General features: G+C 40.5%; 1 protein-coding gene across 1 annotated transcript in view; it reads left to right on the top strand.

Annotated features, from left to right (window-relative positions):
• Positions 1-17,980, top strand: part of Tspan7 (tetraspanin 7) — a 115,513-nt gene that overhangs the window by 81,901 nt on the left and 15,632 nt on the right. The window contains exons 2-3 of the mRNA XM_090325766.1: positions 12,165-12,353; positions 17,019-17,093. Of these exons, the coding sequence (XP_090181892.1) occupies positions 12,165-12,353; positions 17,019-17,093 (264 nt within the window). The remainder of the gene's footprint in view (positions 1-12,164; positions 12,354-17,018; positions 17,094-17,980) is intronic.

The raw sequence follows: 17,980 nt of genomic DNA on the forward strand, positions 1-17,980 counted from the left end.
AGTTTGAGTTCCAAATGTATAAACAGTATGCTGGAACAGGGCCCACTTCATTAATTGGAGCATGCCCAATAGGGGGCGTGGGAAGCAGGCCATAGGGAAGGAGAAGGGTCAGAGCCAGCGTTCATGGGGTCAGTTTGTAGAATTGGTTTCTGCTTTTCCCCCGTCTTCCTTTGGCATTCACAATTTAAAACTGATGAAAATGCATCATAGAAAATGGGTCAGAGTGCTGGCTTCCTCATATCTCATACTCAGGAAGCCCTTAGTATAAAGAAAATAGGGCTTCACTTTATGGTACTACCTAGATAGGTACTCACCTAGGGGAGGTGGGTTGATTGGCTAATATGGGATCAAGAGGAAATAAGCCTTCTTCCCTGCCCACAATTTCTTGCCCTACTGCAGAAGTCAGAGAATTGTAATGGTTGAGAAAACTGCATTTGAGTTGAACAGAGATGGATTGGACTCTGTACTGTACTACTTATTAGCTCTGCAACTTACAGAAAGTTCTTGAACCTTTCCAAACCACAGCTTTGCACCTGTAAAACAGAGATTGAGAACAAGCACAGTGGAGCACATAAGGAGCACAGGAGTGCTCAGTAAATGTCATCTGTCACACACATACACAATTAACTGTGTTTCCAAACCATGTCCTTTTAGCTAGAAATGACAAACCACATCCTGCTCTAGGCTATTGGAGTGTGCAGATTTGATGCTGCTGCCTTAGCTGCTGCCTCAGCCCATTATTTAACTACTTTGAAAAGGTTTGTTGTTGTTGCTGTTCCCTCTGGTGCTGGGCAGCAACTCAGGCTGGGCAAGGGCTTTACCATTGAACCCCAGCCCTAGCCCTTTACACCTACATGCAAAGTCAGATTCTACAGCTTCAAAGTGGGTTATCCTCATAAACAGCTCAATTATGAACTCTTACTTTTCTTCTTGGGGCTCAAACCAGAGTACTTTATTCTTCAGCTTAATTTCTAGTATGTGTTCGGTGGAAATACAGTATTCCTCAAGACACTATAGTTTTTTTGTGTTGAAGTATCCTATTCAGATGGGTCTTCTCATAGGATTTTTCTAACACTTGTGATACTTAACCTTTTGGGTTCTTTTCAACATATGCTTGAGGATATGTATTCTCCACCTTGGTCTTAAAATATCAAACTGTAACTTAGAGGAGAATGTGTTTCCAATTTCTGTAATTTTGTGTGCTTCAAGGGGGGAGGGGAATGATGGGTAGTGTTTTTAAATAAGTGGATTTATGGCCATGCCAACAGAGTGTGTGTGTGTGTGTGTGTGTGTGTGTGTGTGTGTGTGCGCGCGCGTGCGCATGTGCATGCATTTGTGCCAGTGCCAGGGTTTGAACTTAAGTTCTCACTTGATTTTCTTACCAAGATCTCTTGTCATGTCTGGTACTCTAGCACTTGGATCATTCTCCCAGTCTGGGTTAATTGGGAAACAAAGCCAGGCACCGGTGGCTCATACCTGTAATCCTAGCTACCCAGGAGGCTGAGATCTGAGGATCGAAGTTCAAAGCCAGCCTGGGCACTAAAGACCTTGAGACTCTTTATCTCCAATTAATCACTAAAAAAGGGAAGTGGGACTGGGCTCCAGATGTAGGGTAGTAGCTTTGAGCTGAAGAGCTCAGAGACAGCACCCAGGGTGAGTTCAAGGCCCCCCCCCCTCTCTCTCTCTCTCTCTCTCTCTCTCTCTCTCTCTCTCTCTCACACACACACACACACACACACACACAGATCCGTGAGACTCTTATTTTCAATTAACCACCAGAAAACCGGAAGTGGAGCTGTGGCTCAAGTGGTAGAGTGCTATTCTTGAGCTGAAGAGCTCAGAGATAGCACCCAGGCCGAGAGTTCAAGCTCCATGACCAACTAACCAACCAACAACAACAACCATCTCAAGTTTTTTTTTTTTGTTTTGTTTTGTTTTTTGCTGGGGCTGGCTTTAAACCTCAGTTTTCCAGGTCTCATCCTCCTCAGCAGTTAGGATTACAGATGTGAGCCATTGATTTCTGGCAGATTTAATTTCAGAGGCAAATTGGTGCAACAATAGCTATATTAGCTCTTAATGCTCAAGGCTCTACCAATTGAGCCACAGTACCACTTCCGGTTTTGAGTGGTTAATTGGAGATGAGTGTCATAGGGAATTTTCTGCCCAGGCTGGCTTCTAACTGCAGTCCTCAGATGTCAGCCTTCTAAGTATGTAGAATTATAGGCATGAGCCACCAGCTCCCAGCTGAGCTCTTTTTACGGAGGAGTTGAGTCAAGGGTTGAAGAGAAAGCATATTATGCACACAACCGAAAAGACATTAAAGAAAGCCATAGTGGAGCACCAGGACTTTGAGTATCTGTTTGGTCACTTACTAGGGATGACTTGGGTGGATTTCATGGGTGTTATTGGGCAGATTGGGAAGGTAAAACTTTCAAGAATTTAGCATGGTGGGTCCAGCACAGAGTGAGACCCCTGTTGATACTTTTTTTTACAACAAAGAGAAAAATCTTACTGATAGACCTCATTTTCTCAGCTCCTAACCATTAATTACAGACTCATAGCATTATAGGATATAAGAGCTTTGAATTCTTTTTCTACTAGTAACTTAAGAGCAACCATTTTCATGCATTCTCATTTAGTCCCTCTTGTAGCCCAAAGCACACATTAATGAAGCACTGTGGTAGATCAGAAGTAAAACCTGCATGTTCATCTTAGGAGGCTGAGATTCAAAAGATCTCAGTTCAAGCCTTGACAGAAAAGACTGAGTTTCCATTTCCAGTAAACCATCAAAAACAATGATGGAGGTGTGGTTCAAGTGGTACAGAGCCAGCTGTGAGCAAGCAAGCCAAATAATTGTGAGGCCCTGAGTTTAAACCATGATATATAAATGCAGTTACCTATGACTTAGGAGAGGCAGATTCCCTAGTTGTTCTCTTCGGTGCAATGCTGGTACGGATAGAGTTTGTGACATCTGAAACTCATGTTTCACTCACATGTCTGTTGCCTTGCATTCCTTCATTTAACAAATATATACTAAGCATGTACTATGAACAGGCGTTTTTGGTGTTTACCTTCATTTCAGGAGTTAGGCAAATAAATAGTGTTCTAAGATGAGAAATACTATGGAGAAAACCAAAGCTGCCCTCTAATAAGACTTCTGTATTAAATAGGGTTATAAGAGAAGAGCTCATGGACAAGTATAAGCTTGAAGAAAGTACAGATCTCAGAAAGACAGTAGAGGGAATAGACAGTGTAAGGGGGAGGACTGGAGTGTTTGAACAACAGCTAAGAGCCCTGTGAGGCTAGAGCAGGAAAAGCAAGGGAGGAGCCACTGGAGACCACATCCAATGACCCAGTGAAGGATACAGATGAAGTAGGACCTTGCAGGCAGGAAGAAGAATATTGGCTTAGGCTTCAACAGGATACTCTGCTGAGTTGACAATGGAGTATCGGGCCAATGATACGGGCAGAGAGGAGGGGGTGTTCGTAGTAGTTGTATTGATCTTGGAATCTCCCCAGTTTTTTGAAGTGATTGACTTTTTTCTACCCAAAATATTTTCTAACCTTAACATGGAAACAAGAACTTTATCTTTTATAATTGTTGTTCTTTATGTACTATGTTATTTCTCTTCTCTTTTTTTGCCCTTTGGTTAATCTTGTATTGTTACTATATCTGACTTTGTTACCTGGTATATTGTATATACGTTTATTTGAAATAGGAAAGGGAAGGGGGGAAAACAAGAGGATTGGGGGGGTTTGGGGGAGGAAAATGAGGACAAAAACATAGAAAGGGGTATCAACGTGTGAGAAGAAATTCAGCTACTATCTGGCGAATGCAACTATAACCCCTCTATACATTATAATAAAAAATGTTAAAAATTATATATATATATATTCTAACCTTAAAGTTAATGTCTTACAATACTCTGTCAGTAAGAAGTATGTGAATTTTTCCTGTCCAGGAACTTGGCACTGACAGTTGTCAACTGTGTCCTGACAAATGTATTATTGGGAAGTTTCATCACTGTGTGAAGATCAGAGTGTTACACAAACTAAGGCTACCATGTTACTAGGTTATATAATCTTGTGAGGCCAACATCATATATGTAGTCTGTGCTATAGCACCTTAACCATGCATCTTGTTTGGTGGCAGTATTACATCTGAGCGTGGAGTGGAAGCTTAATTCAAAATCTGTATAAGTGGATTTTTCACTCGTTTTCACATCTTAAATCACCTCAGGAGGAAGTTAGGACCTTCAACAAAGGGGAATTATACCCCACTATTTGCATCAGATTCTTGTTCTGGGATATTGTATTAATATTTCCTTCCTGTGTTTTTTTCCTCATTTAATAATAGGCCCTCTCTTGAATTCATGTTTTGTGAGCTCAAGTTTTATCTAAAATAGTCACACCCAACTGTATAGTCAAAAAGAACATAGGAATTCATCATCCTTGCTCTAACTTCCTGTTTATTTTACTTTGGTACATAGTATATACTTATTAGTAATATGGGTTTGCTTTGCTTATTTACAAGATTATCCAATAGAGAAATTACATTTCCAAATGATATAACTGCAGGAAAGCTAAATCTATTGGATATCATAATCATGACATGTACTGCTCTGTCACAGACTGGCATTTAGGTTCACATGTATGGGTTAAATGCTAATTCTTCATCCAGGTTCATTCCCATCTGATACCTCCCAAGAACATAGCCACCATATGCTGAATTTCAAATTTGTTGCTAAGATTCATGCTGTATTTATCAAGCTCTTGCTGTGGCTCCAGAGGGACAGAAGCACAGTGATGGGTTTTCAAATTAAAATTTTGGACTCATAAGCAGACAAGCAGCAGTGGCTGTGTTTAATGGATATTAGGACTGGATGAATGACATGTTGTCTTGGAAACTCAGGCACAGGATGTGGCTGAGCCTGTGGTGGATACAAAAAAAGGAAAGGACTTATTTTTCCTCTCGCATGTGACTCTTAAAAACTTTGATGTGTACACAATTAACAAACAGGGCAGGATAAACATGTAGTTGGCCAAAACTTTCAACATGCATTAATATAATGGTAGCTCTTATTTATAATCTAGTTCTGACATATTTGAAAAGAAGTATCTTCCTCACTACCACATACACAGAAAAGGCCAGGAGTGGTGCTGTGGCTCAAGTGGCAGAGTGCTAACCTTGAGCAAAAAGTGTTCAAGGACAGTGCCCAGGCCTCGAGTTCAAGCTCCATGACTAGCAAAAAAAGTATCTTTTCTTATTAGAGTGGGTTTTGACCCATCTTCACAGCACTGGTCCCCTGAGGCATGGAAGCCAGGAAAGTGGTTTCTCTCCACAGCTCTTCCTTCAGTGGTAGTTGGCTACCTGCCAATAGTGTGAAGACTGTTAATACTTCTGGCACTCATGTGGCCTCTGTGGGTGTTAAACTGTGCCAACAGATTATAAAACAAGTGAGATTAACTTGGGGGTTTCATGGAGGTGGTGTGCCTTAGAGAGATTCCCCCAAACATTAAGCTTCTGACAGTTTTGCCACTAGAGCTGGCCCTCGTTTCTAAGTACATACATAAATCTCCCTGTAATTGGCTTTGCTGGCCCCAATTCCTAATTCACCTATATGATGTCTATTTATGTATTTGGGTCATCATGAAACTGGAGGTGTGAGCTTAAGCTAGATTGTCTTGAGCTCTGATTTACTCATGCTTTCCTCCTTTCACACATTGCTGGACATTTAAATTTGGAGGAAGACATTCACTTTATGTATAGAGCATAAAGTCCTGTCTTTGACTTTCACAGGAAAAGGTCACTAGTATTTATCCATAAAAGTATTGCATTGAGGGGCTGGGAGTTTGGCCTAGTGGTAGAGTGCTTGCCTAGCATGCACAAAGACCCAGGTTCTATTCCTTGGTACCACATACATAGAAAAAAAGCAGGAAGTGGTGCTGTGGCCAAGTGGTAGAGCTCTAGCCTTGAGAAAAGTCCAAGGACAGTGCTCAGGCCCTGAGTTCAAGCCCCACACCTGGAAAAAAAAAAGTATTGCATTGAGGCTCAAAATCAGTTACCTTTGAGATTCTTCCCAGTTATGTCCAGTTGATTCCCTCAAGAAATGTTCAGAGCCCAGTGTATCCAGGCTCTTGGTAAGTGCGGCATCCTAGCCAACAGTTGGTATGCTCATGGCCCCTCTGAGTATCACTGGATCTTTCTGAGACATAAAGAACTCTCATACTAAAAGGGTCCTTATAGATGATCACTAGAGTCAGTTTTGTGATCTTAGAGTAGTCCAATGAGGGCGCGCACATACTACATGACTGGTATAATGTCCTCGTTGTGTCATGAAAAGTAATTGAGAGCTGGTTGCTAGTGGCTCACATCTGTAATCCTAGATAGTTAGGAAGCTGAGATCTGAAAATTGCAGTTGGAAGCCAGCTTGGGTAGGAAAGTCTGTTAGATTCCTATCTCTAGTCAAGCACCAAAAAAAAAAATTGGAAATAGAGCTATGGCACAAGTAGTAGCAGATTACTAGCCTTGAGCACAAAAGCTCAGAAACAGCAGCCAGGCCTTCAGTTTAAACCCTGGGACCAGCATACAAAAAAAAAGGTAATTTGGATAAGGAAGTATGGTTTATGGGACAAATAGATGCCTAAAGCCATTTCCTATAACATGATCACTATGCACATGAAGAGCCTATGGCCAACCCACAATCAGAACTGGAACTATGGCTTATTATAACATATTTCAAAGCCCCTTTCATATCTTCATATCTTCGTCTTTGCTTTGTTGGACAATCTGTCAGACCCAGGCTCTGTGGTTACTGATAACATCCAAATAGAACCTGGAGTTTATGATGAGTTGCTCTAGGCTTATAACTTAATTCCTAAAATGTTTTATCTATGAATTGGCTTGAAGTTATAATATTTAAATTTAAAATATATCTTAGTGAGCTTCCTGGGTGTGGAAATAGAGTGTTGGCTCACAAGGATCTCTGTGTTTAATGAATTATGCTGGTGTTTGGTTCCAGTAAGTGTTTTTCTATTTACCTATTTGTTTCTGGCCAGAGACCAGGATTTGAACTCAATATCTGATGCTTTGCTCATTGGCTAGTGCACTACCAAATGAGCCAATCCCCCAAACCCTCCAATAAGTCTTTAAATGAGTGTCTCATTCCTTCATAACTTGTCTACTCTGTTCTGGGTCTACTCATTGTTTCCCATCTCCCAACATCATTCTCCGCCATTATAATAATTATCTGCAGAGACAACATATAATTCCCTCAGCTGTCCCATCTGCCCTCAGCTTTATCTGCAGCTGTGACTCACTCCTGAACTTCAGACCTACATGCACAATGCACAACTACCTCCTGAGCATGTTATCTATGTGGATTCAGATCTCCTCAGACTACACAGAAAATAGGGTCTAGATCAGATGGTCTCTGAATTGCCTGTGGGTTCTCAAACTCAGCTTGAGCTAAGCAGCATTTAAGATGATCTCTTCCTCTTCTCTGCTTCCCTGTCCCTTGGTAATGATACCACCCTGTCCTGTCCTCTACATATTACAAACACAGTGTATCATATGTACATAGATCAAAAAATGTTCAAGCCTGTGCTGGAATTAATTAAAACAACTTAACCTAGAAAGAAGCAGTGGACTAAGTCATCTTACTGCTTTTAGTCTTCAGAATGATAATGATCTTCTTAATGTAAAAAGGAAAGTGTCTGTTATTCTAGTAAACATACATTTTTGGATATGTGTGCAAAAATGCAAGACTCCCCACCCACAGGCATTCTTCCTTCCCTCTCTTAGCTAGTAGCCTGGTGCCACCTCAGAAAGCTAGAGAAAACTAGCCTTAAGTACGAAAATGAGCTGACTTCCTTCTTCATCAGTAATGTTTGTTTTATCTGTCACAAAGCAAACCTCATAAATTTCCAAAGGTACATGAGTAATTCGTTGCAGAATGAGTGAGCCAAGTCTGAGATTCAGATTTATTATACTACATAGAGTTGGGAAAATGAAGCAGGACCCATATTTTTCTGCTTCCTAATCTTACTGAAGGGGCGGGACCCATGTTTTTCTGCTTTCTAATCTTACTGAAGGAGAAACTAAGGTCCAGAAAGGTTAGATCATGTGCCCAAAGTTCACACAGCTACTAACCGCCAGACCAGTCCTTTAATATTCACCTACCATTTATAAATATATCGAGTCCCTTTATTCCCCTTATCCTACCAGAGAGTTCTCAAGCCCACATATACAAAGATAACATGGAATGGAAACTCAAATCATAAATATGAGAAATACACACCTATTTCAACAAATGTAAAGAAAGTACCAGGAGATTATAGAAGTTTGTCATTCCAGCTACTTTCTCTACCTCTACAAAACCAGCTACCAAACATTTCAAAAATACTCTATTGTCTTTGCACACACATTCATATAAGTATTGGCTGGAAAAAAAGACAGCAACTGGTGTCAGTTGGTCACACCTGTTATTGTAGCTTCTAAATGGCCAAAACTTTGTGGCTTTTGGTTCAAAGCCAACCTTGGCAGAAAAGGCCACAAGACACATGTCAAAAAAATCATGCAAAAACTGGGCTGGAATAAGGCTGAAGTGGTAGAATACCAGTTAAATAAGTAAGCTGAGTGAATGTGAATGAAGTCCTGAATGCAGACCTCAGTACCTCTAAAAAAATAAGAAGAATTAGCTGGCTACTCTTCTTAAAATCTGATCTTTGAACTATTGGTGATGTACATGGAGCTTCTGTCATGTGTTTTGTTTCTGAATTTTTTCTGGAATAGGGAAGGGGTATGCCACAGTATTTCTGTGTGTAGTTGCCAAAGATGAGTTAGCTTGTAACCCTTTGGAATAGTTGAATTGAGCCTTTTGTCTCAAAGTGTAGCCAAGATTTCTTCCCACCATCTCTTCCACGTTTCTTTTGATCAGGTTAGATGCAGTGGTTTATGTCCTGTAGGGCTTCTTAGAAAGGGTCTCTTTAAGACTTTTCTTTAGCTGTAAAATGCACTAAATATGAACTCGTATTATCATTACAACAACATCTGTAGGTAGAACTCCTGAACCAGGTTTTATGGATTTAGAGGGAAGGAATAGGGACTTTACCCTCTCAGACCCAAACCTGGCATGGCATGTGTATCAGTTTAATCAGAAGGCCTGTGCTTCACATGGGGAAAAGAGAGTGGGTATAAAGCAGATAGTTCTGGTCTGTGTGAAGAAGATGGAAGCCTTCTAATCCTGGATCCTCTCTGTAGATTAGGATGCTACAAGGTCTTCTGGAGATTTCCCAGCAATTAGCACTTCCATTAAATCAATCCTATTTAAACAATGACTAGCAGTAGAAACACATACTACTATGTATGCTCTATACACATCTGAAGTGCTACTGAAACTTTGAGAGCAATATTATGAAGTTCAAAGTCCAGATAAGATACATCTGGCCTCAATAGTGACTAGCTTTATTGGCTGAACTTTTCTCTGTATGTTGGCATTATGACATTTACAAATTAAGACAATAATGCTAGTGTGTAAATTTTTTCTGGGTCTGTTTAAAGTTATTTCACATCATTCACTTGATGTGGCAGTTTCATAAGTATCTGACATACTCTGTTTTATAAGATATAGAATCTAAGAACCAAAGGTAGGAAATGTATTTTGTCCATATTAGTAAGCATTTACGCTGTACCTTGACTGAGTCTGATTATTGAATAAAAGATAACCGTATATTTTTCTATGTAGTGTTCCTGGTAGTATTGTCTATAATTATTTGTGAGTTGGTTCTTATATTTTATTCTAACCCTTAAAAGTGTTTTATGTCTTTACTAGCCACTTTTCAAACCAAGTACTTCTTTTAGCTACCACCAGATGTCAGCAGAGGATTTGGAACAGTTGGCAGCATCTGCATTCCTGGTTTTCATTTACTAAGTCCATCTTCATGGGCCATTAACCTCCATTGGGCCACCTTCTCCCAAATATCAGTATGAAATACTTTCTCTTCAAGAATTCACACAACCATTCACCTTTGTCTAATAAAAGTAGCCCTTGTTCTTATCCCTTCTGTGATGAAAATATTTTTAACCATCATTCTCGGTTATGGTCCTATGAAATAGAGACTTGATGTGTATTTTTTTTTTTGCTGATCTTTCACCATAAAGAGTTATCACCATTACTGGAGGCAGGGAAAAGTGTACAATGCATTCTGTGCAGAGAAATGATTTTATCATAGAACTTAATGGCTCCAAACTAGAGAAAGTGTTTTCAAAGTAGACCAGAAAGATGTTAAGGCATCATCACTGATGAAGCCTTTGGGTGAATGGTTCATTTACAGTTCACTTACAGATATTAAAGAACAGGATTTTGAATGTGGATGTGGATCTGTGTCATGATGATTTTTCTCCAGTTCTCATCTTGCATCTTTTTGTTGTTGTTTTTCTGATAGTGGGTGCCGTCCCTAAGCTCTTTTGCTCAAGGATAGCACTCTTCACTGTGAACCACAGTGCCAATTCAAATTTGGGGCTGGTAAATGAGTTACATGGGGACTTTTTTGCATGGGCTAGCTTTGAACCATGATCCATAGATGTCAGCCTTCTGAGTAGCTAGGATTCCAGGCATGAGCCACCAGTACCCATCCTCATCCTGCCTCTTTACTTGAGTAGATTGAAGAGGGATTGGAGGCATTTGATAAAGGACAACATACTCTAGGGTGGGGGCAAAACTGGGGAAAAGCTTCCATAAACACTTGGGTTTCTTTCACGTCTCATACTATTAGAAGTGGTAGCAACCAGAAGACTTGAGAGTTTGCATATGTCACCAAGCCATGAGTAAACTGAAGGAGATAACAACTGTAGGTGTTTAGAGACATAAAGCAATCCATGTGTCAACAATCAAAGTTGCTGGAGTCTAAGGCCTGTGCAAGATGAAGGGTAAAGCATAGCAAGCATCACTGAGACTATGCCCTGAGTAAGGACCTGATTGATACATGCTTCCAGAGTTTAGACAGTTTACTGAGAGATTTTCTTTGGATTGTTCAACAGGATCTGACAAATCACATTACATTGAATTCCAAAAACTATCCACATTCTTTTGTTGCTTTATAGTGTATAAACAATTGTAAATCTGACAGCACAACAAGAATTTTAAAGCAGTTGAAATATTGTGTTTTGTAGAGATTTTGGTGCTAATGGTTAAAGAGAATCAACTCTCTTCCTAAAACAGCATGCAAGCTATTCTTCAAACATTCAATATGTACATATACCTTCAAAGAGGGGAGCTGATTTTCTTCCTGGAGCAGGCAGTAGCTAAGGGAAGACTCACAGATGTGACTTATGGTATACTTTTTTCTTGGCCATGACTTGAACTCAGGGATTGAGCATTGTCCTTGGGCTTTCTCAAGGCTAGAGCTCTATCACTTGAGTCACAACACCACTTCAGGCTTTTTCTGTGTATGTGGTACTGAGGAATTTAACCCAGCTCTTTGTACATGCTGGGCAAGCACTCTACCAGTAGGCAAAAACTCTTGGCCACTTGTAGTATACTTTTAAGTGGTATTTGTTGGTGGTGGGGATGGGGGTTTTAGGTTCCTTATTGCCAGTTAATACAATAACAGCATATGGGATATGTAAGGGACAGATGTCATTCATAAAATCAAAGTGTTTTTACCTAGGAAAATGGAGGAGAAAGAAAAAAGGCAAAACTTAATCTTCAAAAGGCTATGGCTGTTTATTGAGGCACAACAGTGAGGGATATAACCTTCACCTGTGAGTGGAGGTTGTACAAGGAAGTGGGGTTGCAGTTGGGCCTTTATGGGTCTTGAGCAAGAAAGCAGAGGTTAACAAAAAAGCCATTCGGTCTAGGGAGGTAGGGGCTTTCAGTTGGGATCTTTACATATAGGCTTGTGTGGAGTGCACTGCCTGCCACTCTGTGCATATCTAGTGGCTTGCCTGATGTCTGTATGTACATCAGGAAATAGGGTGGAGTCAGTCATTTATTCCGTGAGTTTTAGGTGATGATCACTGACATTTCTCATTACTCAGAGAATTCCTACAGCAAGTACCATTTTCTCCACAGTACCTTGTGCCTTCCGTGTAGCCACATCACTCAATTCTGATTCTTACTTGTCTTAGCTGTAGTTTTACACTCTCCTCTTCCCCTTTGCAGATCACTGGGGTGATCCTGTTGGCTGTTGGAGTCTGGGGAAAACTTACCCTTGGCACCTATATCTCCCTAATTGCTGAGAACTCCACAAATGCTCCCTATGTGCTCATCGGAACTGGCACCACTATCGTTGTTTTTGGCCTGTTTGGATGCTTTGCTACATGCCGTGGTAGCCCATGGATGCTGAAACTGGTATGTATGCCCCAATTTTTTTTGAGAGAGTAAAAAAAAAAAGAGTACTACATAAGTCAGAATGGCCTTAAACTTAAAATCACATGATTTTAAAAGTAGCCCTTTTTGAGGCCACAGACAATACTTTAATATTTACCCATTCTAATTTTAGCAAAAAGTATTGCCTCGTCTATCCTGTAAACCCCGCCCTCCCATGAGAAACACAAAACACAGCATTATACAATAAACCTTGTCTCAATCTCTTAATATGGACTGTGATAAAGCAGTGGACAGGTGTTCTACTAGTCTGTTGATGTCTTCCTGGCCAGATGCCCTGTGTCTTGAGCTCTGTTTTAGAAATTACCTCAAGCATGTGATGTGCAGTTGTGATAAACAAGACTTCATCCAGAACAAAAGCAGTTTTTCAACTCCAAGTTCCCACTGGAGAAATCTTTACTGCATCCTTGAACCTAGCTGTGTTAGCTCTTCTCTCTACTGGTGGTATGATCTGGCTCATTGCTATGGGAGCTGTGCTAAGCCAGAGCCTTCCATTCAAAGGGCTGATACAGCATCAAGTATTTGATACCAGGACCATTGTTTGGGGTCCTGTACTCGAACAAAACAAAGGGGTGATGCAAAGAATGGAAGACTAATACTATGACTTTTTGTTTTATTCTTGTAAACAGATCAGTTACCCAGTTTCTTAGTATGCTGTTTCTTGATGACAGTGTTGGAAGATTTTGTTTATGAAAAGTTGCAAAGACCTCTCCACAAAAGGAAATTTGGGTTAACATGAGTGATCTCAGACATGTCATTTCATGAAAGGGGGAAGCTGAGATTCCATTGAGTCCATATTGCCTGTCCTCGTTCAGCCTTAGGATATAGTTATATCAAATTCAACCTCATAAGTGTGAGAGAGATTCATTCCAAAGAAATCATATTCTTTTTTAATCCTTATTTTAATTGTAATTAATAGAGGGGTTACAGTTATATTCGCAAGATAATAGGTACATTACTTCACACACAATGATACCCCCTCTCATGTTTTTGTCCCAATTTCCCTTCCCCCACTCCCTCCCCTCAGCTTGTATAAACGTATATACAATATACAAGATAAAAAGATCAGATAATATAACAATAAGATATTAACCAAGGGGCAACAAAAGAGATGAGAAATAACATAGTACATGAAGAACAACAATCACATTATGAAGCCCTTGTTTCCATATCCTGAAGGTCCAAAGGAACCATGTTCTTAACTGGTTTTACTTGGTCATCAGTTTCTGTTGACAGTCCCATGGAAGTGGTGGACTTCTGACAGTCACCTTTCCACACAAGCATAGTGTGAGCCTCTCCCCCAGAGTAGTGCATACTTCTAAAAGTTTCCAAATTGTGCATTAAATTGGGAGGAAGAAAGTTATCTGCTTGGGCCATAATCACTACATGTTAATATCCAAGTGACTGTGTTTTGTTTGTAATTTTGGGGGGGGGGATGGAAAAGAAGAACACTAGAGATTGAATACAGAACCTCCAGCCCTTGCATTTTATTAATACTTAGAAATTGGTATTTTGAACCAGTGTTTCTTTTGTTTGTTTGTGTGTGTGGTACTGAGATTTGAACTAGGGTCCTTGTACTTGCTAGGCAGGTACCCTTACCACTGACCCATGCCTCCATCCTGATTTTTGTCAGTTCTGGGGCTTGAACTCAGGCCCTGGGCACTGCCCTTGAGCTTGTTTTGCTCAGGGCTATCACTACCACATGAGCTGCAGCACCATTTCTTGCTTTCCTGTTCAATTCTTCAGTATTGAACCAGGGCTTCATGCATGCTAGGCAAACACTCTACAACTAAGCCACATTTGCAACCCTCCATCCAGATTTTTGCTTGGTAATTTTGGGACAGGGTCTGGCTTCTGGCTTGCATGTACCTGCACATGATCCATCTGTCAGGTTTCACAGTAACTAGGACAATAAACACATGCCACTATGTTCAGCTGTTGTTCTTTTTTTCTTTTTTTCCTCCCAGTCCTGGGGCTTGACCTCAGGGCCTGAGCACTATCTTTAGGCTTTCTTAATTCTAGTGGTCTGCCACTTGAGTCACAGCACCACTTCGGGCTTTTACTATATATGTGGTACCGAGGAATTGAACCTGGGGCTTTGTGTATGCTAGGCAAGCACTCTACCACTTGGCCAAACTCCTGGCCCTCATCTGTTGTTCCTAATGTACTATGTGAATGTATTTCTTTTTTCTTCTTTTCCCCTTAAGGTTTATCTCATGTTGTTGCTGTATCTGACTTTGGTCGTTGGTATATTGTATATATGTTTATTTGTGTATTTGAAAATGGGAAGGTAAGGGAAAAATCAAGATGCGTGGGAATGGGTGGGAGGAGGGAAAGTGGGAGAAAAACATGGGAAAGTGTAATAATATTCAAGAAGTAATGGATCCAGTACCTGATGAATGTAACTGTAACCCCTCTGTATATCATCCCAACAATAAAATTTTAAAAAAAGAAACACACACACACACACACACACACACACACACACACACACAAGAAAAGGAATCATGTGAACTTTTTTCTGCACAGCTGGCTTTGAATCTTGATCCCAGTCAACTTAGCCTCCCAAGTAGCAAGGATTTTAGACATTATTATTATTATTAGTGATATTAGTATAATATCATTATTTTTAAGTAGTTGTAGAAAGGGGTTTCAATTCAACAAGTCAGTGTATCAGTACAATATATTTTGCTCAGTGTACCTCTTCCATTATTCTCTATATTTCCCAATTCCATACACACTCTTTGAGTTACATTGCTCCATTTTCGTGTAAATACATTGAATATAATGACTATTTACCTCTCTGTCTTTATCTGCCCCTCCTCCCCTTGACTTATGTCCCAACCTTAACAAAACATGTTTCGTCTTTCTGGCATTCATTTTGTTAAGGTATTTGTTAGTTGTTTAGATAATAGATAGATAGATAGATGCCATTAGAATCTGCTCCTAAGTATATCCTGCTTTTAATAAATGTGCTACTATTTGAGTAAAGCAATGTGTTTCATGTATACTATACACATAAACTGTAGAAGACATATGAGCATTTTGCAGATAAGTAATGTGGCCATTTGCAGTCCACCCAAATTCCACAGCATCACTTAGGGTCACTGCAAACACTCAGAACCACTGTATTTCATTTGAGATGAGAAGCAGCAGATTGTAAGACATATGCTTTGTTGGTAAGGAATCAATTTTCCTTCCTTTTATCTGCTTTTCAAAGTTATAAAAATAGAAACAAGTACCTTGTAATATCCCTGAATTCAGATGCTCACACATGTTTGGTCTCTGTCTGTCTCTCAGTCTCTCATATACATATGTGCACGAGTCCACACACACACACACACACACACACACACACAGGCAACATGAGATGAGAAGCACCAAGAATTTTAGTACATGCAAGGTCTATTGTAGTATACGCTGTTTGCTCTTTAAAAGGCTATAGATCCCATGTAGTGTCCAGACCAGAGAGGTAAGCAGCCCCTTGGGAAAATGCTGAGGGTTCCCTGTTCAGGGGTAATCACCATATCGAGCAAATGCATCCTCCTTTGGACCCAGATGATAGTGTACAATTGCAAATGAAGTTGTTTTGCGGACATATATGTCTGAAATGTGGCAAGGAAAGTAGAGGAGTTTTCCCAGTTAAGACAAGTTGCTAGGACACTTCACGTGTGTGAATGGTCAGTGTGTGCAACCGAGGTAAGTTATCCAAGCTATTGAAAGCAGAATCAGCAGCAGCAAGTGGGAATTAAAAGGAGGCCAAATTGTGGCCAGGGGAAAGGAAGCTTTCATATTCATTGGAACAGTTACAAAAAAGTATGGAAGGCTGGGAAATTAGCTCAGTGGCAGAGTACCCAGGATCTAACATGGGCAAGGTGCCCATGTTCAATTCCTATGATGACAAAAATAATATTATTTTCAACAAAAAAAAAGTCTGTAAGGGATGAGCTTACAGATGTTAAATGACCATTATGAAGAAGGGAGTCAGAAAGACTCCTAGACAGAGCAGAACTATGATCCCCAGAGCAGATTTTTTCTAGTGCAAAGATAGTGAATATAGTGAATACCTTAGTTAAAAGTGGCCCTTCCAAGTTTCTCCAAGTTGAACTGATCTGGCAGAACAATGCCAGTCTATTCTGAGCTCTCCTTTAAAAAATGAAAGTCAGACACCAGTGGCTCATGCCTGTAATCCTAGCTACTCAAGAGGCTGAGATTTAAGGATCGGCATTCAAAGCCAGCCTAGGCCGTATAGTCCCCTTGAGACTCTTAATTTCCAGTAAACCAGTCAAAACCCGGAAGTGGTGCTGTGGCTCAAGTTGTAGAGTGCTAACCTTGAGTACAAAGAGGTTCAAGGCCAACATCCAGGCCCTGAGTTCCGGCCCCACAACTGACAGAAACAAAGGAAAAGAAAAAAGGAAAGCAGTTTACAGAGCTCTCCTTGGCCTATATACTCCAAAATGTTCACATATATATTGAGGCTCATGTGGGCAAATCAAGAGCAGAGTATTTTTAAACTTTTCTTAAACTTTCTTAAGGGATGATAAGACCTTGTCCAATCCTGCCTGGCAGGAAGCAGTTTATCTCTCTTATCCCATCATCTGACCTTGTCCTTGTCCATTTGATTTTTAGTATGCCATGTTCCTGTCCCTGGTTTTCCTGGCTGAGCTTGTAGCTGGCATTTCAGGGTTTGTGTTTCGTCATGAGGTGAGTATATGGAATGTGGAAAACTCAATTGCTTTGTCTTGGAGAGGGAAATTTTGGAAAATTCTTGGAATGTATAAGGCATGCAGATAGGCTAGATAGTTTAACCAGTGATGTCGCCAATTTCCAAATGACATGTAATATAGCCAGAAATTCCAATTCAAATCTACATGCAGGAATTTCACCAAATTCTAATACTTCCTTATTGATCTTCACTTTATTTCTCTGTATAGCTATTCTCCACTGATTTAAAATAGCAACATTTTTTGTGGGTAATGGGACTTGAACTCGGCCTGGGCACTGTCCCTTAGCTTTTCAGCTCAAGGCTACTGCCCTACCCTTGAGCCAAGCCCTACTTCCCATTTTCTAGAGATTGATTGGAGATAAGAGTCTCAGGTCCTTTTGTGCCCGTGCTCGCTTTGCATCTTGATCCTCAGATCCCAGCCTCCTGAGTAGCTAAGCTTACAGGCAGGAGCCACCGCACTTGGCTAAAACAGTGACTTTCAATATAGATGAAACATCCCTGCAGAATAGCTGCTTTGCTTCAACAGGACATGTATTTCTCCGTGTACATAGAGAAGGAAAAAGGCTTTGGTAACCTTTTTTTTGCCAGTCCTGGGCTTGAGCTCAGGGCCTGAGCACTGTCCTTGGACTTTCTCAAGGCTAGAGCTCTACCACTTGAGCCTCAGCCCCACTTCCGGCTTTTTTCTATGTATGTGGTACCGAGGAATCGAACCCGGGTCTTCATGCATGCTAGGCAAGCACTTTAACCACTAGGCCAAACTCCCGGCCCTTTGTTAACCTTTTATAAGCAGAAAACATCTTGTTCTATTACCTCTTTTATTTTGGCCTCATTAAAGATGGGTAAGTGAAAGTTTTGTCCCATTCCT

This window comes from Megascapheus bottae, chromosome X (genome assembly GCF_031878675.1).
Source record: "Megascapheus bottae isolate mThoBot1 chromosome X, mThoBot2.hap1, whole genome shotgun sequence".
NCBI classification, from domain to species: domain Eukaryota; kingdom Metazoa; phylum Chordata; class Mammalia; order Rodentia; family Geomyidae; genus Megascapheus; species Megascapheus bottae.